The sequence below is a fragment of the Tricharina praecox genome (genome assembly GCF_024521635.1).
Source record: "Tricharina praecox strain CBS 144465 chromosome Unknown BZA05scaffold_19, whole genome shotgun sequence".
In the NCBI taxonomy this organism is placed as follows: Eukaryota; Fungi; Ascomycota; class Pezizomycetes; order Pezizales; family Pyronemataceae; genus Tricharina; species Tricharina praecox.
In genome coordinates, this window is record NW_026250421.1 from 644,727 (window position 1) to 668,950 (window position 24,224).

Here is a 24,224-nt window from a genome sequence, read left to right on the forward strand (position 1 = left end):
ACCGGCAAAGCGGGGAGAGGGGGTTATTTTTGGATTTAGACTCGATAATCGGATAGACTCTACCAGCAACCAGAGTCGATACCCCATCTTGCGGAGCCCCTCCGCAGTTCTACATATCCTCTGTTCGTTTCCTGGTCCGGACCCACCGAGGCTCGATATCAGCCGGTGCCTGGCTGCATATTGCTTGAGCAGGAGGCTGTGAGGAACCTGGAACACCATCACAGCCCAGGCGAGAGTGGCTGGTGCGCTCTTCTTCGTCGGCCCCCGGATCTGGCTCGACCGTAACTAGACTATCGTAGTAAAGCCTACGCTTCTCTGATGATTGATCTTGTCAGTGAAGTGAGACTCCGCATGAAATCGTCAGCCCAGCCTGGCCAGCTTCATCACTGCTGCAGAGCTGCATGGCTCAGTGGTCTTTTCTGCAGCAACACACGGATGTTCTATTTACAGCGTCAGCTTCCGAGTTCCCAAGACCCAACTTCCCCAAAGCCCGCAACGCGAAGAGATTGCTGCATGCCACTCCGAAATACTGACTGGATGTAGAGGGTACCAAGAAACTTAGCCATCACTCTGGGTGTGCGATATGAACTCAAGTATCGGGGCCCACGTAGATGCGGTACCCAGCCAAGTACCCAACTACTCACATACCTATGCAAGGTGCAGCGTAAGTACGCTTTTAATCTCTCACCCGGCCACCATACCACCACACCACCACCACCATTACCATCACCTCCACCACCACCATTACCACCACCATTACCATCACCTCCATCACCAGCACACCACACGTACGCACGTACGTCTACTTCCTCGTCGCCTCCTCTCCTTCCGCTCGCCACCTTAAGTCCAGCGCCCAACACCCCTCCTCCCTCGCTCGCGATGCTCTCCCGCCGTCAAGACCCACCGTGCCCGTCCGGGAAACTGTACTGGACGTGCATCTCGACCCCGCAGGAATTCCACGGCTGCTGCGTGGGCAACCCATGCCACAACTCCGGCATCTGCCCGGACGACCCGAATCACCTGTCGACGTCGGCGCTCTCCATGCTCACCACCGCGACCCGCACGATCTCCAACATCAACACGCCCACGACCACAGCCTGGTTCGCCTCCTCGACTGGCAACCCCACGTCCGCGCCCGCGCCCACCGCCACCCCCGTCGCCGCCATCGTCGGCGGCGCCGTCGGCGGCTTCTTCTTCATCCTCGCGATCGGCTGCGTCTGGCTATTCGTTCTGCACCGACGGGGCAAGCAGCCATCGGGCGCGGGCAAGAGCGAGCACGTGCCGCTGAAGCTCGCGCACTCGCGGAATTCCAGCGTCGACACGAGCCAGTACTCGCCGCAGCCGCAGCCGCTCGTGTCCAGCTGGCAGAAGCAGGGACATCTCTCCCCGCTGCCGTCGCCGTATCTAGACTCTCCCGAGATGGCGGCCGGAAGTATGCATAAGCGCAGCTATAGCAATACTAGCTCCGTCCCTAGCCCGTATCTGCAGCAGCAGGAGGAGTCGCAGGAGATTGTGTACTCCGAGCTCCCTGCTGCGTGTGTGGATCCTGTGGAGCTCGCGGGCGACCCGTTGATGCCACAGCCGCAGCCGCAGAGCTTGGGCAGGAGGAGGGAGTGGAGTGAGGCGCATCAGAGGGATTGGGACGAGCAGAGGTTTGGGAGGAGCCTGGATGGTGGCACGCATGCGCAGCAGCTCTATGACCGGCCGGACGCATCGGAGGACGAGGACGATGCGATGGGCTGGCGGGATGATGGCCGTGGCAGGCGGCAATGATGAACTCTTCACTATTTCCACTATTTCCACCATTTTCTTTTTTCTTTTTCCTTGCATAGAAAAACGGAGTCGGCGCTTTTCCTTTTTCCTTATACCAATTCGATTTCTTCTGGTTTTTTTTGCTTCTTGTTTCATGTTTGTTTCTTTTCGGTGCTGCGGGATGGTTTTGGTTTTGGTTTTGGTTTTTGATTTTGTTTTCGGCAGGGAGGAGTTGGAAAATTGTTTGGGTTATCTCTTTTTCTTCTTCTTTTCTTTTGATTCTACTACCTATACCGAAGTACTCTACTGTAGTGCTGTCTACCTATCAATCAGTGGATCTAGATCTGGAACCTGGTATCATGAAGAGCACGTGAAGAGTGAAGAAGAATTATGGTGAACAAGGGGAAGAATGGTGATGAATGAAACGACGGCGAACAAAGAGATTCAGCTCACGGAAGGCATTGTCCTCTTCGAGGTGACATGAAAACATCCACGCTGTACAGTAGGGCGTAGGACCGATTCCGGACGGGATGTAAATCCACAGCATGATGCGAACCGTGAAACAACACCGGCCCGAATTGTGGGGTAGTTAGGTGCATATGCTGGCTGGCCCGCACCCCTCCCCAGACACAGAGCCAACCATAGCATATCACTCGTTATTTTGCGGACGGAGGGATTGAAGATTAGTCCAAGTCAGCGTTCCGTCATGTATAATATTCGGACCCGCAGGTAAAGCGTGGGTGGGTGGGTGGGACGAGTACGCTGCCGACTTTCCCGTATTCTAGCACTGCCTGTCCGGCTAGATCATAGATACTCCACCACTTCAGGACCCTGTCGTGGAGCACCCGGGCATTTGCTTTGTTCCTGGCGGATTGTCCCGTATGCAGCGTATACAGGAGAAACTTCTCCCCAATGCTTCCGCAGTGGTCGCCAATTGTGACATTGTGTAGGAGTTGGGGGCCGCATCGCGTGCAACTTGTCCGTCTCACGGTGCGAAGGCTCGCTGATCGAGCAGTAGGTATCTTATGCCGTGATATTCGTCTTCAAGACAAGAAGTCCTCCGGATACGTGCTGCGTATGTAGTCTTGCAGATCTGCAGCAGTGTCCTTGGAGGCGATTTATAGCAGTGTCAACTTCCCCGGTCCAACTCAGTACTTCTACCGATAGTTAGCTCGCAAGGATCCGGTGAGGATTATTGACACTTTGTTATTGGTAGGAAGATCGAACGGAAATATCCATCCAATCAAATTGCACCCTTCCTAGGTATGGTAAACCCGAGCTGATCTGATCGTGCCTTGAGGACGTTGTTATGGTCTGTGCATTTAGAGAGCCGCCCTTCATGTAGGAGGACACATGTACACCAGTCATGAGCTGGTGTACTTGCATACCTAACTCATACAAGAGCATCGAATTGCAGAGTACTTTTAGCTGCGTAGTCGCCATTCTAATCTAGGTAGTTGTATCGTACTTCATCTTGAGATCAACCATGAAGTATGATAGGTACGTCATTATCACTAGATCAGTGGGCAAATCTCCGTATGTGCGTATTCCGGTATAGGAGTTCATTCAATTTGCATGGTAGAAGATCCAACCAATGTAGCGGATCTCGTTGAGGCTGTCGTGTAGCTGTGTAGACCAACGAAAGTTCTGACTGTCGTCACGCCAGCATCGGGCTGCTCATGTTCATATTCGGGATTCGCCACCCAAGACATTTCGTGATGGCGATAGGTATCGCTGGTGTGGTCTCCTTTGTTCCAAAGCAATCGGCGTTTGTAGTCTGATGGCCCGCCCTTCGTGATTGCCCCTCCGGCCGAAGTGGTATTATCGAATGGTTTCTTTTGTTCGGCTTAGACTTCCACGTGCGGAAAATCGGAATGCTATCAGCATTCAAAAATGCTCCATGAGTTCGTCGTTATGAATCGCTGCTTTCGTTTCGGAGGTAAAGACCCGTAGGCTGTAGCGAACCCAGGTGCTTGATCAACCATGCGGCTGTCGCCCTGCCATCGCTGGTAACTAGCCGGGAAAGCTTCAAGTGCTGTAGGTGATCGATGTTTGCGATGATAGTATTGGCAACGCGGCGTGGTGGAATTGCAGGGTTGTAACTTGTTATGTGCCGGAACTTCCGGAACTGCCGGAACTCCAAATCTACATAACCTACCGGTAGGTACTGGTAGGTACTGGTAGGTATGCCAAATTGCCAATCCGTTGCCTACCAGGTAGGTACCTAGCTTGCGGGCCTGCATGGAGTGTCAATCGGACATATGAGCTGCATCAACTTCAACTTTTAAGTGATCGTTTTTTAGGAAGCTGCGGTGGGTTTTCTTGAGGACCAGCTAGTACTCTAGCCATCGGGGATTCTGGAAGAAGGGGGTAGTTACTTAGACAGTGCACCGTCGAAAGTAGAGGTTGGTGGTTTTGTGATTTATCCCTTGCAAGGAGATATTGGTGACTTCACTGATGAGGCGGGGTCTTGATGGAGCAGGTACAAACAGCTTCACGGTACCGTATCAGTTTGATCACTATACAGGTAAAAAGCCAGGTTTTTAATGAAGCTCCCGTGTCGTGGGAGTAGTAACATGTATCCCAAAATAGCCATGATCTGATAAGGCCGAATGCTATGATGATTAAACAAAAACAAAAACAAAATAACTATCCCAAAAACATCAAAATAAATTCGCATCTATTTCCAACCCGTTTTGATATCCTCGGGCAACCCAAACCGATAACTCTTTTGCATCTCGTAGACACTAAGGGCACTCTGGCCCTTTTGTGTGACGACTGCAAACCTCCCCCTCTCACGGCCATAGCCGTCCGCAACATCTCCAGTACTCTCGCCAGCTTCTGGAGCTTCTCGGTATTGGTGACCTCCCACTTCTTGAGCCACTCAGTCTTCACCACATCCCGCTTCTCGACCTCGACGATATTCCCGCCATCCTCGTGGTACCCAATGATCAGGATCGGCGTGCGCGAGAACCACAGCTGCTCTGCCTGCTTGATGTACTTCTTCCCCTTCGGCCGCGACTTCAGCTCGACGATGTTCTCCTCGGGGGCCAGGACCCCACCCGGCACTATTCGCACGCCCATGGGCGCCACAAGCACCTCCCGGGGGAGATCTAGCTCCCCCTCCTCCACGGCGGCCGCCTGCACGATCGTCCAGCCGATCGTGTGCAGAAGGCTCTGCGCAAAGATGATCCAGCCGAGGACCCGGTGCATGAAGTTGAAGTGCTGGTACGGGATTCCGGTGATCAGTGAAAAGATGTTCTCCCGCATCGAGAGGATCAGTATCAGCGGCGTCAGAGCGAAGGCGAGCGAGCCGACCCGATTAGACCACTAGCCGAGTTCAGTACGCTTCTTGTTGGGTTCCTGGAATACTTTGTTGTACGTCCCGCCGATAAAACTGTTCTCGCAACGGTCAGCCATCGGTAGGTACTCCACGCTGGAGTAGAAGAATCGGGGCACAAACGAGAATATCGCAAGGTAAACCACCACCATAACCATCACCGTAATCTGAACCCTCCCCTTCCTCCCCGGCGGCCGCCTCCTCCTTCTCCCCGGCGGCCGCCTCCTCCTTCTCCCCGGCGGCCTCCTCCTCCGCAATACACGCATCGACCTCGAAGCGCACCAGCATCCTCAACCCTCCGGGCGTATACTCTACCGCACGGCAATGGGTCACACTCTCCCGGGAGCACTCTTGTCTCCTTGTGAACCTCCGCTCAAGACTCTTGCCATACCCCTCATTCGCGGGGCCCCAGCCCCTTCCCTGCGCCGCTAGCAGTAGTAGGGTATTCGCGACCACCTCGGCGTTGATCTGGAACTCGGCCGCGTCGCTTCCCAGGAACACCAGCAGCTCGCGCAGCGAGTGTCGGTCCGTGATGATGTCGAAGGACCGCAGAGAAAGCGTGGGCGAGTGATGGGTAGTGCCCGGAAGAGGGGTTCTAATGGGCAGGTGCGGAAGTTGAGCCGTGCGGGCGGCCATGGGTGGGTGGGGTCCTGGTCCTTGTCTGCTGGGATCCGCGTGGGTAAAGGCGGTGGCGCCCAGATGGGTGGTGAGCCTGTGGAGCTGTTAGTTGAGGTGCTGAGTGCTCGAGGAAGGGAGGTACTACATACGCGGGACGACGATGGTGTTCCGCTAGTTCGACAGGATGTCGTATGAGGTGAGCACCTCCGCCTGCTGCTGCGAAATGTCGCAGCCCGGGCCGTGGTGGATGGACTCGCGCTCGATGCCGGAGATTCCCAGCTTCGCACGGCACAATTAGTGCCACTTCTGCCGCGCGGAAGGGTTCCGAGTAGTCCGAGATGTCGACTCGAGCGTGCTAGGCATCTCTTTATGGATACGTGATGTTTCCGAGTGTCGGATTATTGTTGAGGTTGGATTGGCAGGAGTAGGTGAGTTGAGAGAAAGATGTTGTATGATGTAAGAAAGAAAGAAGTGTGAGGGGGTGGGTGACATGTGGGTTTTATGGGGAGTAGCTAAGCAGTTACCCTGGCGGCGGCGAATTCAATTGCACGCCCCACGCGGGAGGGCAGGGACACGGGAGCCTCACGTCATGCACTCACTCGGTATCGGTGGTAAGAAATGAAAGGAAAGGTTTTGAATTTTGTAGATAGGCAAGGGCATGTTCGGGTGCTAGCCAGCTGCATTTTCAAAATTCGCGGTTTTGACGAGTTGAATGTTACCAAAGCTGCAACCGCAAGAAAACTCTCATCTCCGAGCCCCCGATGGCCCCGTTCGGCATCCCAGATGTTCAACAGCACGCCGCACTTTTTCTGACTACAGGGGGCTACCTATATACGCTGGTATCAACTGGTGGTTGTGCGTAGAGTTGATTTGCATGATACTGTGGCTCAGTCGACAATGTGCAGTTTCTCCAATTGTTGACTTGGGGTGGTGTGCCAAACAATGACCCATTGCCCGGAAATTATGGTAGATTCGAAATTCAGTTGGTCTAAAACATAATCCACCGGCAGGTCTTGGGTATACCATATTACCAACCCTTTGCCCGCCAGTTTCGAGCCCGCATGGGGGATCACTCGGATAGGTGGGCTGGATCAACTTTCAAGTGATCGTTTTTTTGGGAAGCTGCGGGGGGTTTTCTTGAGGGCCAGCTATTACTCAGGCCATCGGCGAGAAGGAGGTAGTTACTTAGACAGTGCACCGTCGAAAGCAGAAATTGGTTGTATTGGTGGTCTTATCCCTTGCAGGGAGACATCGGTGGCAGAAAGCGAGGCAGCGGCTGAGGCAGCGGTTGTGTGTGACAAGCGAATAGGAGCAGCGATGGGTCGCCGCATTGAGCTGGTTATCTGGGCTGCAGACAGGATTTAGAACTTGTACTCGGCATAGGCCAGATAGGTTGCAGGAAATATGAAGAAGACCTAAGAGAGCTGCGGTATGAAGCTGTTTGCAATTTTGGCTTTTAGCAAGGTTGGGTGTGCACTAAGTAGCCTAGGTAGAGTACACGGCTGTGTTGGTGAGGCGAGGTCTTGATGGAGTATCTTCATCGGCCATGGTGATTGTTTTCTAGAATATAGCTGGATAGGTAGGGCTGGTTGTTGTTTGATACTCAACGTTGGTGGTGGGGGAGGGTGGGTTGGAAGTGAGTGGTGGTGGTGGTGGTGGTGGTGGTGGTGGTTGTAATGAAGAAAGAAATGTGAGAAGAAGAGTGGTCGTGTTGACGGAGAGGCTAGTCCTTCAACTATCACTCGACACATCACGTGTCACAGCGTTGTCTTCTTGAAGAGCATGTAACTAGCGTGTTTCTTCACCCTAGCAAGTCGCGTCTCCAACAGCGGTAGAGTGATCGAACTCCACCAGCCATCACTACAATGCCGTCAGCAGGTTTGCCCCTCACTCACCCGCTCTAGAGCTGTAGGAACTGGCACTGACGTTGAGAAGCGGATACAATCCGTGTTCTGATCGCCACAGATTCCCATGTCGGCTACAATGAGCGCGATCCCATCCGTGGTGATGACTCCTGGCGGTCGTTCGACGAAGTCATGGCCATCGCCAAAGACCGTGATGTCGACATGGTCCTCCTCTCCGGCGACCTATTCCACGATAATAAGCCCTCGCGCAAGGCTATGTATCAAGTCATGAAGTCCCTGCGGCAGAACTGCTACGGCGACAAACCATGCGAGCTCGAGATTCTGAGCGACACCAGTGCGGAGTTCCAGATGGCTGGCGGACACGTCAACTACGAGGACCCAGATATCAACGTTTCCATTCCCGTGTTTTCTATCCACGGGAATCATGATGACCCGTCGGGGGTATGTTGGTTGGCGTCTGTAGCTCTTCCGGGCCAGTTTCATAAACTAAAGTGGAGGCTGCTGCACGTAGGAAGGTCGTCTCTGCGCACTCGATATCCTTTCCATCGCGGGTCTGATCAACTATTACGGCCGCACTCCCGAAAATGACAATATCACCATCAGCCCAATACTCCTTCAGAAAGGAAGAACGAAGCTCGCGCTCTACGGCCTCTCTAACGTTCGTGACGAACGTCTATTCCGCACTTTCCGGGACGGTAAAGTCAAGATCGAACGTCCGAGTATACAACAGAAGGAATGGTTCAACATGATCTGCGTGCACCAGAACCAGTAAATTCCCACCACCTGCCAGCCAATGTTTCACAAGTGCAATTGCTGAACCTACTAGCCACGGCCACACAGAAACCGGCTACCTCCCCGAAAACTTTCTGCACAACTTCCTGGATCTTGTCATCTGGGGGCACGAGCACGAATGTCTGATCGATCCTCGCGTCAACACAGAGATGGGCTTCAGCGTGATCCAGCCCGGCTCCTCCGTAGCAACCTCACTGTGCGAGGGCGAAGCTGTGCCGAAGCACTGTGGCATCCTGTCCATCGTAGGCACCGAATTCAAGCTCGAGAAGATCCGCCTCAAGACTGTGCGGCCGTTCGTGATGCGCGAGATCGTCCTCGCCAACGAAAACGAAATGAAGAATGTCTGGAAGAAGGCGAATAACCGAACGCAAGTTACACATTTCCTGTGTCAAGTCGTCGATGAGCTCATCGAGGAGGCAAAAGACGACTGGCTGAAGGCTCAGGACGAGGAGGCTGATGAGAGTACGGTACCCCTACCGCTCATCAGACTGCGGGTGGAGTACTCTGCGCCGGAGGGGAAGTTCGAGACCGAGAACCCGCAGCGCTTTTCGAACCGTTTCGTGGGCAAGGTTGCGAACGTCAACGATGTGGTGCAGTTTTATCGCAGGAAGACCGTCACCCGCCGTACGAAAGCGGGCGAGTCGGTGGAAATCGACAGCAAATCCCTTCTCGAGGAGTTCAGGAACATCGACGAGATCAAGGTCGAGAACCTGGTAAAAGAGTTTCTGGACAAGGCTACGCTCGAGATTCTACCCCAGAATGGGCTCGGCGATGCGGTGGGTCAGTTCGTGGATAAGGATGATCGCCATGCGGTCGAGACGTTCGTCGAGGAGTCGCTCAAAGCTTACATCACCAAGATGCGAGAGTACGATGATCTGAACGAGGAGAAAATCACAGACATCGTCACCGAACACAAGAGTTACCTCGAAGACATGTTCGCCAAAGGTCAAGTCAAGATCAAGAGAGTGCGTAGTCCCTTTCCGGACCCTTTGCTCTGTACTAACAAGCAATGCAACAGAGAAACACGAAGCTAAAAGAGAAGCCCGACAATTGGGACTCGGACATCGATGGTTCATGGGCAGACGAGCCCGCCGCACAGATCCGCGACGAGGATTCACTCGACAACGATCAGGACGACAACGAGGAATCCCCCGCCCCAGCACGTGGCGCCGCAACCCGCGGCAGAGGCCGTGGCCGTGGTCGGGGCGCAGCAGCAACTACCACCACAACCCGTAAACCCGCTGCACCCAGAAAAGCTCCGGCAGCCAAGAAAGTACCCGCAGCGAGAGGCCGCGGAAAGAAGGCAGCTCACGAATCGGAAGAAGAGGAAGAGGCGATGGATCTGGACGATGATGACGACGAGGAGCCGCCGCCACCGGTTACGCGGATTACTAGGAAAGCGCCCGTGAAGAAGCCGCCACCGGCTAGACAGACGCAGCTACAGTTTCCGTCGGCGACGCAGAGAAGCGTGGGAGAGAGCCAGGCTAGTAATTCTCTGTTTCATCGAAACGTTGTTGTTATCCCTAGTGACGATGAGGACATCGATGATGATGAGGAGGATGAGTTTGTGCCCATGCCCAGTCAGCGGTCTAGGAGGAGGCAGTGAGTGAGGAGTGGATGAGATGTTGTCATAGATGGAAAGTGCTGTTTGGATGTCATATCATGGTCGGTAGGAGCGGGTGTTTTTCAAGATGTTCATTTGTCATTGGGATCTACAGTGCGCTTGGGTGATCCCATCGACATCAAGTCTTCACGATGTGATGTGATATTCAATCGCGGGGAATGATGAATTCAAGGAAGAGAGAAGCGCAAGGCTCTAGATCCGCACCCCGAGTCCATATGTATCATTCCCTTCGCTCTGGATCCCACTGTTTGTCAACAGACAGACAGACAGACAGCAAAGTTCTTCCTCCAACGTAACGCCTGGGAATTGGATCGGACGCTCTCAAGTGATGTGATGTCGCCTCCCGGGCTTCCATGCTGAACTCGCATCTACTAGCATTTGAAATCCGCTTCGCCGGAAGCAACGAATGCCACCCCTCACCCTCCTACCTAGGTACATCTTTCACATAAATAAGCACGTAGAAATACCTGCCACTGCCCACTGCCTACCGTTCTAGAGCTCACTCGTATTAGTATTCGGATCCGCAAGGCCCACCCATTCCTCCACGTGCGCGCGGGGGAAGGGGGTGGGAAGTGTCGACGCTACATATGTATCGCCAACGGGTAGCGGGAGATCAGCGGGCAGGCAGGGGACAGCCGTATGTAAGAGTAACTTCCCGCCGCCGACGGACGGGCCATGCAGGGGCCCCCGGGATATCGGAATGGGGTAGTTTCTGGCACCTGGCAGCACGGTTGCGGTTGAAGTTGTGTTCGAAGTTGTGTTCGGCGGCGGCCGTTGATTCCTGGAGTTTGGAGTTTAAAGTTTGGTGAAGTACATAACACTCGCCGCACACACAACGGCTACTGCGCAGGAGTAAGTGCTAGGACAGTTTCAAGTTTCCCCATGGACTGCTGGCCGCTGTAACGCGACGGTGGACCGTGGGAGCCGTGGATAGACCATTGCAGGCGCCGGAGCACGTGGATGTGTGTATCTATCCTGCACCAGTGCACCCCGGATGTGGCAATGGGCTGGCACTGGCTTGCGCTGTGGTGGCCCGTGCGGATCGGAGACTCGACATCTTGCGACGTGAGTCGCCAGAGAAAGTGTGATTCATGTTCAGCGATGTTCAGCGAGGTGAATGGTTTTGTTTGATCATCCCGAAGGTCAGCTCATGGAGCTGGAAATTGGAAAAGGAAGGTAAATAGGAAGTAGAAAAGGCGAGTGATTCACAATGCACGCCTTGTCATCTTGTGCACTCTAGATCTCCCGAGTCCTTACGTGTACTTGTACAAGCGTATGGCAAGATACTTAGGCTTTCACGGTCGCTCCCTTGGCGATCACTTTATTCAGACGACCACAACTCCACATCACGGAAAGAAAAGGCTTGAGTTCCCATCACTACCCGGCGGGTTTCAAGAGAATATTCGGAATCGAAGAGACGGCACCATTTCGCCGTTTAGAGTTGATTGCCTCTAGAAGATCGCACTGGTGTTCCCTCGCCCTTCCTCGGCCGAGCTGGGTTATGTAGTTACATCCAAGCTTTTGAGCAACCCCACGGGCCACCTCCCGAAGCCTTGGGCAATGGGTAGCCACAATAAGCATTCGCTTAACTATTATACTATAGCCCACACTCTCGGCCGCAACTGAAACACCTCACGAGACCCCACGAGACCTCACGAGACCTCACGTCTCACTCTTCCATTTCCAAAACCTCCATCAGAAACACCGACTCTGCGGTTTTCCGACTCTCGACGGGCTTAGACAGCAGAAACATCGGGTAATCACTCCCACTTGCGCCTTCGCCTGCAATCGCGATCGCAAGTTTCCTGTCGCAAGGATGAATGCTGTATGTATGTATGTGGCATGATGTCGTGCAACTTTCTGCAAGGAGCTTCGGAGTCCTTTACCATGTCTTTACCGTGGCAAAGGAAGGATGAATGTAGGTATATTGCCGAAACCATGCACGGCGGTGGGCTCTACGAGCAAGGACAAGGACTAGGAGCTCAGTGAAGACCGAAGGTAAATGATAATCCCTTCCTCGCCAGTACGTTTTCGGAGGTAGAATGGAGAAGACGAGGAATATGGAAAGGCTTCGGGTTCCGTGAAGTGCTCTCCACAAATCCATTGTTTGGTGATTTTGCATGATGTCTCGGTCTTGAGTAGGAGGTGGTAGCGATAGTGCATGAACTAAGTGCAGTAGCCATCAGTGGAGTGTCCCCGGAAAAGTGTGTTATTCATCACGACGGATTCGGTGTCGTTCTTCATGTCCATGCAAGCAGCTGAGGTAATCGGAAATCTTCTTCCTCTTCTTCTACTTCTTCTTCTTTTGTCTATCCACATTGTCGTTGCTGTTTAAGAACATCGAACCGACTGTCCTGCAGAAGAAGTTGTTGTCTCATCTCACAAAGCAACGCCACGGCACAGCACAACGATAGGCTGAACAGCAAGTACCGCCGTGACCACCCCATTACCAGCTCCCAGAGTTCCCCACACCAATAGTCAGCGCATGAAATTCGCCCCGTTGATCTCTCACCAATAGCCTTACCTGTATCCTTCCATCTCACCCGACTGCCTCCGTCTACCCTATTTTGTCGTCCAGCAGCGAGGCAGGCAACGAAGCACCAGCATCGGATGGGAATACCCTAACCCGCTTCGCTACCGCCCACACCACCTCCTCCTGCCCGTCATTGGCTCCAAGCCAGTCGAGACACCCCACCAATCACCCCACCCTACCTTGCATTGCATAAAGTCATCCGCAGGTATCCCATCTTCATCCAACAATCGTCGCGGTACATTCCCACCCCAAGACAGTCGAGAGAAAGAGAAAGATACTTGTGAGCGCTCTTCGTTGCGAGTCTTTTGTACCAGATCGCACAGCTGAGCTTGCAAGTCGAAGAACTTCATCTATCGTTGAGTCAAGCTTTCGCGATGTGCGGAGGTCCTAAGCCCAACGCAGCCGAGGGAGACCAGTCGGAGTCGGACGGTTGCCGCGGAGATTGTGCGAATGCAAGCGGGAGTGCGAATGCAAGCGGGAGTGCGAATGCGAGTGGGAGCGCGAATGCGAGTGGGAGCGAAGATACTGCCTCTCGCCAGAGCGTCAAGGGGCCGGATGAGCATTGTGGAGCTGTCGAAACAGAGCAGGAAACTAGAAGAGGATGTAAAGAAGAGCCGGCGAAGACATCTGGCAAGGCTGTCGACACTGGCTCGTGTTCGGGTGGATGCTGCGGCGAAGAGACCAACAGCCATACGCATGACGACGGCTACCAGCCAGGCGCCCAGGAGCATGACGGCGATGATCATCAGGGCTGCGATGGCCCCGACCATGCCTGCGACCACAGCCTTGGGCACAATCGTTCTCATGAGAACACGCACGCACCGCCAGTAACCGAGCCCGATGAGAGATGCTGCGCGGAGCAGCCATGCGTTTGCGACGGTAAGCCACTGCTCGCAAGTCAGATCTGAGCCACAAACTAAGCCAGGAATACATGCGTGCAGAGATCTGTGAACTCAACTATGTATCGCTTCTGCATGAGCAGAGCGGGTGCAAACGTACGAAGATGGCGGCTGTCGCGGCGGAGAAGCCTGTTGCTGAGGAGATTGCGACGAATCCCAACCCGAAGCGCTGGCTATCCTGCTCCCATTGTCTCAACAGCGCGCGAAAGGTGTCATTGACGGTGGAGGCCAAAGCGTGTTACTGCAAGCTCACACGCAGCTTGAGTCGCTCCGTAAAGTCTCTTGCCGCCATGGAGTTCGCATCGGGATGTTGCAGGGTGAATACGATGCGCCGGCAGTATCAATTTTGCGGGGATTGCGATGGACACAACCACGAACACAACCACGAGCACAACTATAGCTATGAAGACATCATTAGTCACGATCATGGCGAGGAGATCGTAGGTATCAAGGAAGGATGTGACAAAGCAGCGACCATCTCTGAAGTGGAAATAGAGTCTGGGCCTTGCTATAGCCGTCACCTAGCCCTCGGAATCTCTGGAATGCATTGCTCAAGCTGTGCCGACGACATTGTGAAAATACTGGGAAACATCGCTGGAGTCGACAGGAATGACATCAAGGTCAGCTTTATAATGAGCCGCGCCGAATTGAAATTCGATCCCAAGATTGTCAAAGATGCAGACAACGACATCCGCGTGAGGGTATTGAAGAGATTTCCGAGGCTTGACATTGTTGTGTTGTCCAATTCAAAGGTGGACGATGATGAGCTCGATGGAATCATTAGGATCCGAATACGATCAGAAGGCATGGACTCCGAGGCACTTCGTGGCATGGCACTTGGAATCTCAGGGGTGGTCTCCGTCGATCTGATTGGTGGGGAAGAGGTGGAACTCGCATACGATCCCGACAACATTGGCATTCGCAACATCTTGGCGATCCTGGAGAGCCAAACCAGCGGCCATGCTGTTGAGCTTGTGGACATCCCAGATGGAGCAGTAGCTGCCCAGGTAGCAGATAAAAGATACCTCCGCAGTATCGCCTTCCAAACGATCGCTGCCGGCGCCTTGACAATACCCGTTCTCGTACTTTCCTGGTCGGGCGGCCGACTCCGGGTGGATCCGATCAATCGCTACAACGTTGAGTTCTCCATGGCGACGGCGATCATCATTGTGGCCCGAAGAATATATCTCGACGCTTTCCGGTCATTGTGCAATGGCTTGACCATCGACATGGACGTGCTTGTGTCAGTTGCAACGGGCGCAGCATACATGTTTTCGGTGGCAGTTTTCGGCTTTGTTTTAGCAGGAGCATCTTGGGTACGCCATCAAGACCAAAAACCATTCTTCGAGACCAGCTGTCTGCTGACGACATTGATCCTTGCTGGTCGCTGGATGACGGCGGGCGTTCGAACGTGGGCGTCACGGCGGTTACGGTCCATTGGGGATGGAGAGCTGCAGGCTTCCGAAGTCCGTTTGTACGACCCGCTCTCACAGGAGAAGAGTCTGGACGCCCGAAAACTGCATTACGGAGATATGATCATTGTGTCCCAGGGCGAAACGGTTGCAACGGACGGACTGATTGTCGAGGGAACCGGACAAATGGACGAATCCCACCTCACAGGCGAGCCAAAGCCACAAACCAAGAGCGAAGGAAGTTTCATCCTGGCCGGAAGTACGGTGGTCTCTGGCGAAGTCAAGTACCGGGTCTCCAAGCTAGTCCAAGAGAACACCATCTCGACCATCAAGAATATGGTCAAGCTCGCGTCGCAACAGAAGCCCCGGATACAGGAGATCGCCGATATGGTGGCTTCTTACTTGACGCCTTCAATCCTAATCATCGCGTTAGTGGTATTCTTGATCCACCTGCTGGTTGGAGCAAGAATGGGGTGGGGTGAGAGCGCAGTTTCTGCCTTGACATACTCTGTTGCTACTCTCGCTATCTCCTGTCCATGCGCCATCGGTCTTGCTGTTCCCATGGTTCTGTTGATCGCAAGTCGAGTCGGCGTTAGCAAAGGAGGATTCGTATTTCGCAATCCAGCAGCAATAGTGAATGGCAGGAACGTCGGGAAAGTCATCTTCGATAAGACGGGGACGCTCACTACAGGACAACTACAAGTGGAATTCTCGTGCGTCGAAATCGGCGGAGTCATGCAAAAACATTCTCCAGACGCTTATGTCCTCACGGTGTTACGGACTCTGTGCAAGGCCAGCAACCACCCTGTGGCCAAAGCGATGAACAGGTTCGCTGAGAGCCTGGAGCCCAGCTCTGGAGGTACCGAGTTGTCGGAGGAAGTGACCACAGTTGTGGGTAAGGGCATCGAAACGACAATCGAGGGTGCCGTCTATCGAGGCGGAAGACTATCGTTCACAGCTCCCGAAGCTGCAAATGATCCAGAGGTCGTTGCTATTCTGGAATCGGCCCAATCCATCTTTACACTTTCTCGTGACTTCAAGCTCATCGCGATTTTCGGCTTGAAGGATGACACCATCAGGCCAGAGGTCCCGCTCGTCCTCGAGAATCTGCGAAAACAAGGCATCGAACTCTACATTTTCTCCGGCGACCGCCCGGAGGCTGTGTTCCCATTGGCAAAGGAGCTTGGAATTCCGTCCGCGAACGTTTACGCCGACTGCTACCCCGAGGACAAGCGAGCTAGGCTGGAGGCTCTGAAGAACCGTACATCCGAGACGAGTGCGACTTCCAAGGGCTTCACCGATTCAAAACAGAGTTTACTCCAACGTATCAAGGCCAAGCTGAGCATACAACGCAAGGGCATTATTTTCGTAGGCGATGGCACGAACGATGCGATTGCACTCATGGCAGCGGATGTCGGAGTCTCGTTGTCGCAATCGATGGACATGGCAGCCAGTTCCGCGGACGTCTCGATAATTTCCGACTCGATTGTGGGGCTCGTGGGGTTTCTGGAGCTATCGCGCAGGGTGAACGTATGCATCATGATTAACTTTGCATGGGCAATACTGTGGAACCTAGTCGCGATTCTGGGAGCGAGCGGTGGGTGGGTCAAGGTGAGGATTGCGCCCCAGTGGGCGGGACTGGGCGAATTTGCAAGTCTTTTGCCAGTCCTTGGTGTCAGCTTGGCGGTTGGGTTGGGATATGGGGGTGGATAGGATGGTGGAGGGAGTTTCTTTTGTAGATAGGCGTGATGGTGGACGTGGCGGTGGATGAGGGGTGGGAGGTGGGGGGATAATTGCGGAGGTGGTTGTGCGCGGCAGCGGTGGACACCTTGATGGTTACCACCCGAGGTCACCCTTGCCGGCAACGACGACAGAATGTTTTTACCCACTCCAGGTATCTGGAATACCGGTATCTAGAGTAAAATTACTTGCTTGTACAGGACATGGTCGGTTGGATCGTTTGGCTTGCGACACCGTGTGGTTTGATTTTTCTGCAGCTTTGCTTTCATCCTCCTACTTCGGAATTTTCTGCGTACTTGCTTTAGAGTAAATCGACTGATTTTTGAACGGGTCAGATGGAGAAGGAAAAAGGCAGGGAGAGGATGGAATTGGGACTGAACCGTAGCTGAGATGAAAGAAAATTTACATACGAATACGAATGATCTATATACCGAGCCAGTGGGCAGCTACTCGGCCCGCACCCGCATCCTCGGGTATCTAGACTCGAGAATCCAGGCAAGCCCTGTGCCCTGGCTTGCCTGAAGACGACAGCCGGCCTTTTAGCGTCGTAGGGCCTATTGACTCTTGAGTTTAAATCGCACTTCCTACGCGAGGGAAGTCTTACATAGACTCGGCAGTGCCTATTGACCCTTGAGTTTGAATAGCACTTCCTACTCGAGGGAAATTTGGATTTTTACAGTGCCTATTCACCATTGAGCTTCATTTCACCTTATATTCGAGGGAAGTTTTGAATTCGGTAGTGCCTATTGAGCCTTGAGCTTCATTGCACTTCCTACGTGAGGGAGGTTTTGCAGAAGACTCCTTTGCCAACACCCTCCAGGCCCGCGGCGGGTCGAGACATGAGCACACATAGAAGAAAGGGGAGGTAGAGGTTGATCGTCTATTCTGTATAAGATAATTGAGAGAGAAGAAGAAGAAGAAGAAGAAGAAGAAGAAGAAGAAGAAGAAGAAGAAGAAGACCCCACTATGACCGCCAAAATTGATTTCCACCACCGTTGATGCCCACTACTAGTACCAACCACATTCGTTTTTTTCTCACCGACAGCCTCTCCACTTTCCGGCAGCTCTTCCATCACTCCGCCATAGAGGTATTGAACTTGACAGTGCCTATTCAGCATTGAGCTTCATTGCACTTCATACTCAAGGGAAATTTTGAGCTCGGCAGTGAAGCCTCCAGCCCCGCTTCAAAAATACAATTCTCGTCTTGACGAGATCCGATGGAGTGGCAGCGAGATGCAGAATGAGAAGACTAGAAGCCGCAAGATCAAAGAAATCTTCTAGTATCGGTCGTGCAGTGATTGACTCCCGCACAAACCACCTTTTCTGGGCGTATTCTCGCGGCCGTGAGTAGAAGAACCTTGAAGATCCACTCACGGTGAAGATAGCTGATGCGACACCTCATGAGTCTGGGCCCTTGGGTGAACGATATTTAGGTTACCCATGTACACCTCTGGGGCTTCGTGACCATCGCTTCGGGCAAAAGGATTGAACGGAGAGATGTCGGCTCGTTGTGAAGGTGTTCGGCCAGCACAGGGCAGTATGTATCAGTTGCTCGCCCATTGGGGGAGGGACTCGCGACTCTTTATCTGTATGGCGATTGTCATGGATTAGGTTAACTACCCCACGCGGCAGCTTGACTTCTGTACGCGGAAGCCAAGTTCAACCTGCGTCGGCTGCAGTGGCAGTCTTACAGACAGTAGGTTCCGCATACCAGCGGATATCTGCCAGGTGGTTCTTGCGGAGGCGGGGGTTCCGATAGTGCTGACTGGTGGGCGATATCCGGACGATTTTAGGTGATACCTTGTGGTCGGTTGCCTGGATACCTATATGGATCGGTTCACTCGGAACCCGCCCGTAACCGGTGAGTTCTTGGGATACCATATTCCATCAAAATACAGCTTGAATGAGAAATTGTTTGAACGTCTTCCACGCAAGGACAGTGCGGACCGTGCCCATAAATGCAAAACAAGGCAATGGGTTTCAAACCTAGAGCTACGGAGAAACGAGACCGGCACGGGTATATGCTGCTATTTGTGATTTCTCGTCTCACAGCACAGACAGAATCCGACAGAACCGGACGAATCCTACGAGTGGGACTTTAATCCCATGGTGAAGAGGTTTTGCGGGACGTAGACTGCGAGATCATGGAAAAGTCTGTCTAGATGGCATATTGTAGATGGTACGAACGGCGGCTTCTTTTGTTTATAAGGACGAGATAATGCCCACAATCCGTTTCTCATCAGCATCACATTCTCGTCTTCTCATTCGAATACATTCATTCGTTCTTTATTCCACCTACCACACGATCGTTCAACATCTTCAAGCAATATTCCCTTTTCAATTTCCTCAAGATGCTCAAATCCGCCACTCTCCTTCTCGCCGCGCTCACCGTCGCCAATGCGGCGCCCGCTCCCCAAGGCGTCACTGAAGTGATTACTCCTCTCACCCAGGCCCCTGCTGGATGCTCTCTCTCGAGCCCTAGGACTTTTGGTCTCTCCATCAGCTCTGTGCCTGGCATCGGTTAGTCTGCGCATCCTCATCTAATTGACCAAGACACTAACAAATGCCCCCAGTTGCCAGCCGCAAGGCAAAGCGCCAGGTCACGCAGATCGCCGACGGCCAGATCCAGGCGCCCGCCAACCCCGCACCCGCTAGTCCCTCCTCCACTGAGTCCGAGGCTCCCTCCTCGACATCCGCTGAGTCCGAGGCTCCCTCCTCGACATCCGCTGAGTCCGAGGCTCCCTCCTCGACTGAGTCCGAGGCTCCCTCCTCGACATCCGCCGAGTCCGAGGCTCCCTCCTCGACTGAGTCTGAGGCTCCCTCCTCTACATCCGCTGAGTCCGAGGCTCCCTCCTCGACATCCGCCGAGTCCGAGGCTCCTTCTTCCACCTCCGACTCTGACTCTGACTCCGACTCTGACTCGGATTCCGAGGCTCCTTCCTCCTCGTCCGGCGCCGAGGGACCCGCTGAGACCGGCGCTACTCCCGGTGGTGTGACGCAGATTGGTGATGGCCAGATCCAGGCTCCTGCCAACCCTGCTCCCGCTGGCCCCTCCGCTTCGTCGGGTGCTGAGGCTCCTGCCTCTTCCTCTGGTGCTGAGGCTCCTGCCTCTTCTTCCGGCGCCAACGTAGGCGGCGTCACCCAGATCGCCGACGGACAGATCCAGGCTCCAGCCGACGTCTCTCAGATTGCTGATGGCCAGGCCGCTGCCAACGCTAGCCCCGCGGGCGCTGCCGGCGTTGTCGGTGCGGGAGGTGTCACCCAGATCGCCGATGGACAGATCCAAGCTCCCGCCAGAATTGCCGGAGCTGTCGGAGCTGCCGGTGTCACCCAGATCCAATCTCCCGCCGGAGCTGGCGGTATCACCCAAATCGCAGACGGCCAGATCCAGGCTCCCGCCGGAGTTGCCGGTGTTACCGGTGTCTCCCAGATCCAATCTCCCGCCGGTGTCTCCCAGATCCAAGCTCCCGCCGGAGCTGGCGGTGTCACTCAGATCGCAGACGGCCAGATCCAGGCTCCCGCCGGAGTTGTTGGACCTGTCGGAACCCGTGGTGTCGGTCAAGCCGCTGGCGGTATCACCCAGATTGCCGATGGCCAGATCCAAGCCCCCGGCCAGGTCGCTTCCTACTCTAGTCCCGTGGGCGCTGCGGGCATTGTCGGTGCGGGCGGTGTCACCCAGATCGCCGACGGACAGATCCAAGCTCCCGTCGGAGTTGCCAGCGTCTCCCAGATCGCGCCCTGCGCCGCTCCCGTGAGTGCTGCGCGGGCTGGGCGTGTAGGCGGCGTCACCCAGATCGCAGACGGCCAGATCCAGCTTCCCGCGGGCGCTGCGCGGGCTGGGCGTGTAGGTGGCGTCACCCAGATCGCCGACGGACAAATCCAGGCTCCTGCCGGACCTGTCGGCGTCACCCAGATTGCGGATGGCCAGATCCAGGCTCCCGCCAACATCGCGGCCAACATCGCGCCCTGCCGCTCTACCGTCTCTAGGGTCATCGAGCCGGTTGTGCCCACCCTCAAGGCTTCCACCTACCGCTTCAGCTCCTACATCAAGCCGATCTCGAACTACTTCTGCCCCACCACTCCCTCCGAGCGGATCATCCGTGAGTCTCTCCCGCGTCGATTGACCGCGGTCGCTTGCTAACCGAATCCTAGGGCCAGCGGACTGCTCCACCAACGGGCTTGCCGGCAACCTCGGAGTCTCAGCCGCGTATAACGCCGCACCCGCCGCCGCCATCAACGCCGCACCCTTCACGGCCAACGGCGTCACACAGATCGCCGACGGACAGATCCAGACCCCGCGGCTGAGCAAGCGCCAGAACGGAGACCCGCTGCAAGTCACCCTCAACAACGGCGTTCTGACCGACAGCCTCGGCCGCACCGGCTACATCGCCGACAACCGGCAGTTCCAGTTCGATGCGCCCGCACAGGCTGGCGCCGTCTACACCGGTGGGTTCTCCGTCTGCGATGATGGCACCCTGGCCCTCGGCGGAAACAAGCAGTTCTGGGCGTGTGGGAGCAGTGATTGTAGCCCTCCCCCTCCTCCGCCTCCTCCTAAGGAAGTTGTGAGCGTGTGCTGATCTGTGACAGTCAACAACCTCTACGACGAGGAGATCTTCCCGGGCGGAAACTGCCAGCCAGTTTACATCAACGTCGTCTAGATTCCACTGAATGAGGGTTGCGGGTAGTGGGGGAGGGGAGGGGAGGGGAGGATTTCCTTTTGTAAGTATATGTACAGTTATGTAAGTAGTTTTTTTAGTTATGCGCCCAAGGTTAAATGAAATTTCAAATGTTTGCACTTGATATTCATCGGTACTCACTCGCTTCATGACTTTTCAACCGGGCTTTCATATTCCCATTCTCTCTAGCTCCTACTTGGAACTGGTCTCTTTCGACGACTCGGGAGGAGAGAGAACGGGAGTAGTGCCACGAAGGGTATCTACGGTATGAGTGTGGCCCTTGGAGTCTCGCAACTAGCAGTGGCCATTGTGTACTAACCACTCGCTCCCATCCTCCCAGAAATCCGCATCCAGCTCGAACCGAAAACAAGAGACAGAGAGAGTCTAAGAAAAAATATTTTTTTTCCAAACCATGACACCGCGCTAGAAAGCCAAACCCTTCATCTCCTCCGTCGTCCAGAACTTGCGCATATTTTCCGCCTTGAGCATAGTGACCTCCTCCTCGAGGTGTTTCCAGAGGACGTCGCCGAACGCGCGCATCTTCGTGTCGAGCACCAGCCACTCGAGGCGACACCTGCCATCTCTGCACTCCTCGAGGTACTTGCGCATTTCGTCGAGGCCGGTATGGATCAGCTTGTGCTGGGCGATCATGGCGCCGTGCTCGGCGCCCTTGCCGAAACACGGCATCCGCTTCGCCAGCGACGGAAACACGTGCGCCTCCTCGATCGCGTGGTGCATCTCCAGCTGCGACGCGAACCGCAGCCCCTGCGTCAGCAGTTGCCGCACCGTCGTCCGCGGAGGGAGCTGCTGCGCCGTGCATGCCCCCTCGAGGAGCCGCCATTGCAGCCGGAACGAGTTGTGCTAAACGCATGTTAGCCGGCAACCGCCCCGTGGGCGCGTGCGTGTGTGCGGGGACGGGGGACGGGGGACGGGGGGACGGGGAGGGACGCGGAAATGTACGAATTGCTCCATGTGCTCGGCTAGGTAGTTGTACTGTCGGAACTCGGCCGCGGTGAGCGGGGGAAGCGGGGGCCCCTCCTTCTCCGCCTTCTCGGGCTCCTTGGGCTTCTCGTGGCCTACTTCCGCGCCCTTCTCCTTGTCCTCCTCCTCATCTTGACCAGGGAATGAGGGGGGTTGTTCGTCGGGAGGCGATACGTCGCCCATGTTGCCTTGCCGTGTGATGATGGGGTGTGATCGGGATGTGATCGGGATATTATAATGGTGTTAACTATGTGTGGGGGGGAGCAGGCATCGGAACTGAAGCCCGCGTCGCGTTTTATGCAGGGAGGATTTCGGCAGCCATGCCAGGCTCAGCCGACCGGACGGATCCCTGCTGCGGATTACGCAGCGATTGCAGATGCAAGGAGAGCGAAGGTTTTGCGACGATTATTGCGGAGAACCTGGTTTTTGGGTGGGTTTTTTGGCGGTTCCCCGGGTCGCGTCGCTAAAGATTGTTGGTTAGGAGTTTGGCCGGTGGTATATATACAGTGGAGTACATGGTGCTCGTATTGGGCGGTCACCAATGGTCACTCGTCAGTGGCTCGGACTCCCCAGCACAGAAAGGGATGGGCTGGATACGACTCTATATTATTGACCGCTATATAAAAACCTAAATGATCCGTATTCCCTCAAGTGCTGCATTCCCCCTTTATGTGTAATATACTCCAAAACGCCATACTATGCCCATTCGTCATCATCCCCTCGCACGAGATCTAGCTGTCACTGTGCGCGTACAGTTGCATTTATAGATTTGCTGTAGGTAACAAAAGTGTTAGTAGCCATTACATTGGAGGCTGCATCTAGAATTGACCTACATCAATAACTGTCCCTTGATCGGATTCCCCTTCCTCGTCGCTCTCAGCCTCCTCGTCGTACCGAAACAGTGTGATGAATTTCCGACTGAGACTCTCATGGCGCATGCGATTCGTCTGGCGAAACCCATTCAGCGTCGCAAAACTATCCAGATAGCAGCACGCCGTCAGCACCAATGTGACCTGTCACACACACACTATCTCCTCACGGCGGGAAAACCAACCAACTACTATTGAACCCGTCCATCCTTTCCCGTGAGACCTTATCAAACAGTCTCTTGACGCCCATAGCCACATCCCACACGCGCACGCCCTGCGGCCGCACGACGAGCAGCTGAAAAGTCGGCAGCACGATGACAAAGGTAGTGAGAGCCGGCTCGGTAGCGTACTGCTCCTTTACCGGCGAATCCTTGAGTAGCACGCCGGTGGCCATCTTGAGCGTTGGCCCGGACTTTGTAGCTTCCATATCCTTCTCGGCGTCCTTCTCATCCGGACAACCCAGACCATCCGGACCATCCACCTCGATCGGTGCGGAACCGAAGTTTCCCCCCGCGTGAACACATTGGCGGTTCGGAAATGGCCGTTCTACTGGTGCTCGCGTGAGAACGATCGGCTCCGAGGTCGAGGCCCAGTTGCTCTGGAGTCGCTGCAGCACGGGGTGTATCGCTACCGGCTGCCGGAGGAGGTCGGCGTCGATTGTGGGTGGCTGGAGGAATAGTGTCCGGCGTAACCGCTGGCGGGAGAGGATCGTTGCGTTCCAGTCTTTGCAGACCCTGCGGGCGTTGATGAGGTCGTGCAGTGGTAGGTGCAGGAGGATGTGGTCGAGTAGGAAGGTGGGGATGTCGCTCTGCATGATTTTCGTATGCTTTCCTGGTTGGCTGGTAATGTATGTTTTTTTTTTCTGGAGGGGAAGCTGTATGGGGGGAGTTCTTTTCTGGGGGCGGTGGGGAAGGCCACATTAAATACGAGCCTACCAGAGTCCGTGTCTGTCTACATTTACACTGGCCGTATGTAGTAGGCTGGAATGTACGTAACCAAGTACCCAAGTACTCTACTCGCACCTACTACTACCTCAACTTCTTAGCGTCCACGACAACTGCACTTCCAGTTTTACAGGCTGTCACACCTCTCCTCGGGAGTCGCAAGTCGCAACTGGCATCCA

General features: G+C 54.7%; 8 protein-coding genes across 8 annotated transcripts; 4 read left to right on the top strand and 4 right to left on the bottom strand.

Annotated features, from left to right (window-relative positions):
• The first annotated feature begins 712 nt into the window (after positions 1-712).
• Positions 713-2,108, top strand: BZA05DRAFT_403925 (uncharacterized protein). Its single transcript, XM_051484249.1, has one exon. It carries the CDS (start codon positions 880-882, stop codon positions 1,771-1,773), a length of 894 nt encoding a protein of 297 aa, XP_051337830.1. The 5' UTR covers positions 713-879; the 3' UTR covers positions 1,774-2,108.
• A 2,178-nt stretch (positions 2,109-4,286) lies between these two features.
• On the bottom strand, positions 4,287-5,056 carry BZA05DRAFT_403927 (uncharacterized protein). The gene has a single exon (XM_051484250.1). It carries the CDS (start codon positions 5,020-5,022, stop codon positions 4,402-4,404), a length of 621 nt encoding a protein of 206 aa, XP_051337831.1. The 5' UTR covers positions 5,023-5,056; the 3' UTR covers positions 4,287-4,401.
• A 69-nt stretch (positions 5,057-5,125) lies between these two features.
• Positions 5,126-5,893, bottom strand: BZA05DRAFT_96313 (uncharacterized protein). Its single transcript, XM_051488845.1, has 2 exons — positions 5,860-5,893; positions 5,126-5,804 (listed from the first exon to the last, which is right to left on the bottom strand). Exon 2 carries the CDS (start codon positions 5,726-5,728, stop codon positions 5,165-5,167), a length of 564 nt encoding a protein of 187 aa, XP_051337832.1. The 5' UTR covers positions 5,729-5,804; positions 5,860-5,893; the 3' UTR covers positions 5,126-5,164.
• Positions 5,894-7,522: 1,629 nt separating this feature from the next.
• BZA05DRAFT_376124 (Mre11 DNA-binding presumed domain-containing protein) lies at positions 7,523-10,276 on the top strand. The gene is made up of 5 exons (XM_051481809.1): positions 7,523-7,588; positions 7,646-8,016; positions 8,087-8,343; positions 8,402-9,332; positions 9,386-10,276. Exons 1-5 carry the CDS (start codon positions 7,576-7,578, stop codon positions 9,971-9,973), a joined length of 2,160 nt encoding a protein of 719 aa, XP_051337833.1. The 5' UTR covers positions 7,523-7,575; the 3' UTR covers positions 9,974-10,276.
• A 2,238-nt stretch (positions 10,277-12,514) lies between these two features.
• Positions 12,515-16,617, top strand: BZA05DRAFT_403940 (E1-E2 ATPase-domain-containing protein). Its single transcript, XM_051484252.1, has 3 exons — positions 12,515-12,804; positions 12,867-13,403; positions 13,466-16,617. The coding sequence occupies exons 2-3, from the start codon at positions 12,899-12,901 to the stop codon at positions 16,546-16,548; spliced, it is 3,588 nt and encodes a 1,195-aa protein (XP_051337834.1). The 5' UTR covers positions 12,515-12,804; positions 12,867-12,898; the 3' UTR covers positions 16,549-16,617.
• Positions 16,618-18,926: 2,309 nt separating this feature from the next.
• On the top strand, positions 18,927-21,233 carry BZA05DRAFT_475446 (uncharacterized protein; the record flags this gene model as incomplete). The annotated part of the gene is made up of 4 exons (XM_051488190.1): positions 18,927-19,095; positions 19,149-20,675; positions 20,728-21,099; positions 21,163-21,233. The coding sequence occupies 4 exons, from the start codon at positions 18,927-18,929 to the stop codon at positions 21,231-21,233; spliced, it is 2,139 nt and encodes a 712-aa protein (XP_051337835.1).
• Positions 21,234-21,674: 441 nt separating this feature from the next.
• BZA05DRAFT_446682 (uncharacterized protein) lies at positions 21,675-22,415 on the bottom strand (the record flags this gene model as incomplete). The annotated part of the gene is made up of 2 exons (XM_051487097.1): positions 21,675-22,112; positions 22,212-22,415. 2 exons carry the CDS (start codon positions 22,413-22,415, stop codon positions 21,675-21,677), a joined length of 642 nt encoding a protein of 213 aa, XP_051337836.1.
• A 406-nt stretch (positions 22,416-22,821) lies between these two features.
• BZA05DRAFT_437609 (uncharacterized protein) lies at positions 22,822-23,998 on the bottom strand. Its single transcript, XM_051486456.1, has 3 exons — positions 23,287-23,998; positions 23,066-23,207; positions 22,822-23,004 (listed from the first exon to the last, which is right to left on the bottom strand). Exons 1-3 carry the CDS (start codon positions 23,913-23,915, stop codon positions 22,945-22,947), a joined length of 831 nt encoding a protein of 276 aa, XP_051337837.1. The 5' UTR covers positions 23,916-23,998; the 3' UTR covers positions 22,822-22,944.
• Positions 23,999-24,224: the final 226 nt, after the last annotated feature.

What these genes read in the sequence shown, in the direction of transcription:
- BZA05DRAFT_403925 (XM_051484249.1), top strand. Translation starts at nt 880, where the DNA reads ATGCTCTCCCGCCGTCAAGACCCACCGTGCCCGTCCGGGAAACTGTAC.
- BZA05DRAFT_403927 (XM_051484250.1), bottom strand. Translation starts at nt 5,022, where the DNA reads ATGCGGGAGAACATCTTTTCACTGATCACCGGAATCCCGTACCAGCAC.
- BZA05DRAFT_96313 (XM_051488845.1), bottom strand. Translation starts at nt 5,728, where the DNA reads ATGGCCGCCCGCACGGCTCAACTTCCGCACCTGCCCATTAGAACCCCT.
- BZA05DRAFT_376124 (XM_051481809.1), top strand. An exon ending in ATCATGATGACCCGTCGGGG is followed by an intron (nt 8,017 to 8,086) that starts GTATGTTGGTTG and finishes TGCTGCACGTAG; the next exon opens with GAAGGTCGTCTCTGCGCACT. An exon ending in ATCTGCGTGCACCAGAACCA is followed by an intron (nt 8,344 to 8,401) that starts GTAAATTCCCAC and finishes TGAACCTACTAG; the next exon opens with CCACGGCCACACAGAAACCG.
- BZA05DRAFT_403940 (XM_051484252.1), top strand. Translation starts at nt 12,899, where the DNA reads ATGTGCGGAGGTCCTAAGCCCAACGCAGCCGAGGGAGACCAGTCGGAG. An exon ending in GCAGCCATGCGTTTGCGACG is followed by an intron (nt 13,404 to 13,465) that starts GTAAGCCACTGC and finishes ACATGCGTGCAG; the next exon opens with AGATCTGTGAACTCAACTAT.
- BZA05DRAFT_437609 (XM_051486456.1), bottom strand. Translation starts at nt 23,915, where the DNA reads ATGCAGAGCGACATCCCCACCTTCCTACTCGACCACATCCTCCTGCAC. An exon ending in GACGGGTTCAATAGTAGTTG is followed by an intron (nt 23,208 to 23,286) that starts GTTGGTTTTCCC and finishes CTATCTGGATAG; the next exon opens with TTTTGCGACGCTGAATGGGT. An exon ending in ATCAAGGGACAGTTATTGAT is followed by an intron (nt 23,005 to 23,065) that starts GTAGGTCAATTC and finishes TGTTACCTACAG; the next exon opens with CAAATCTATAAATGCAACTG.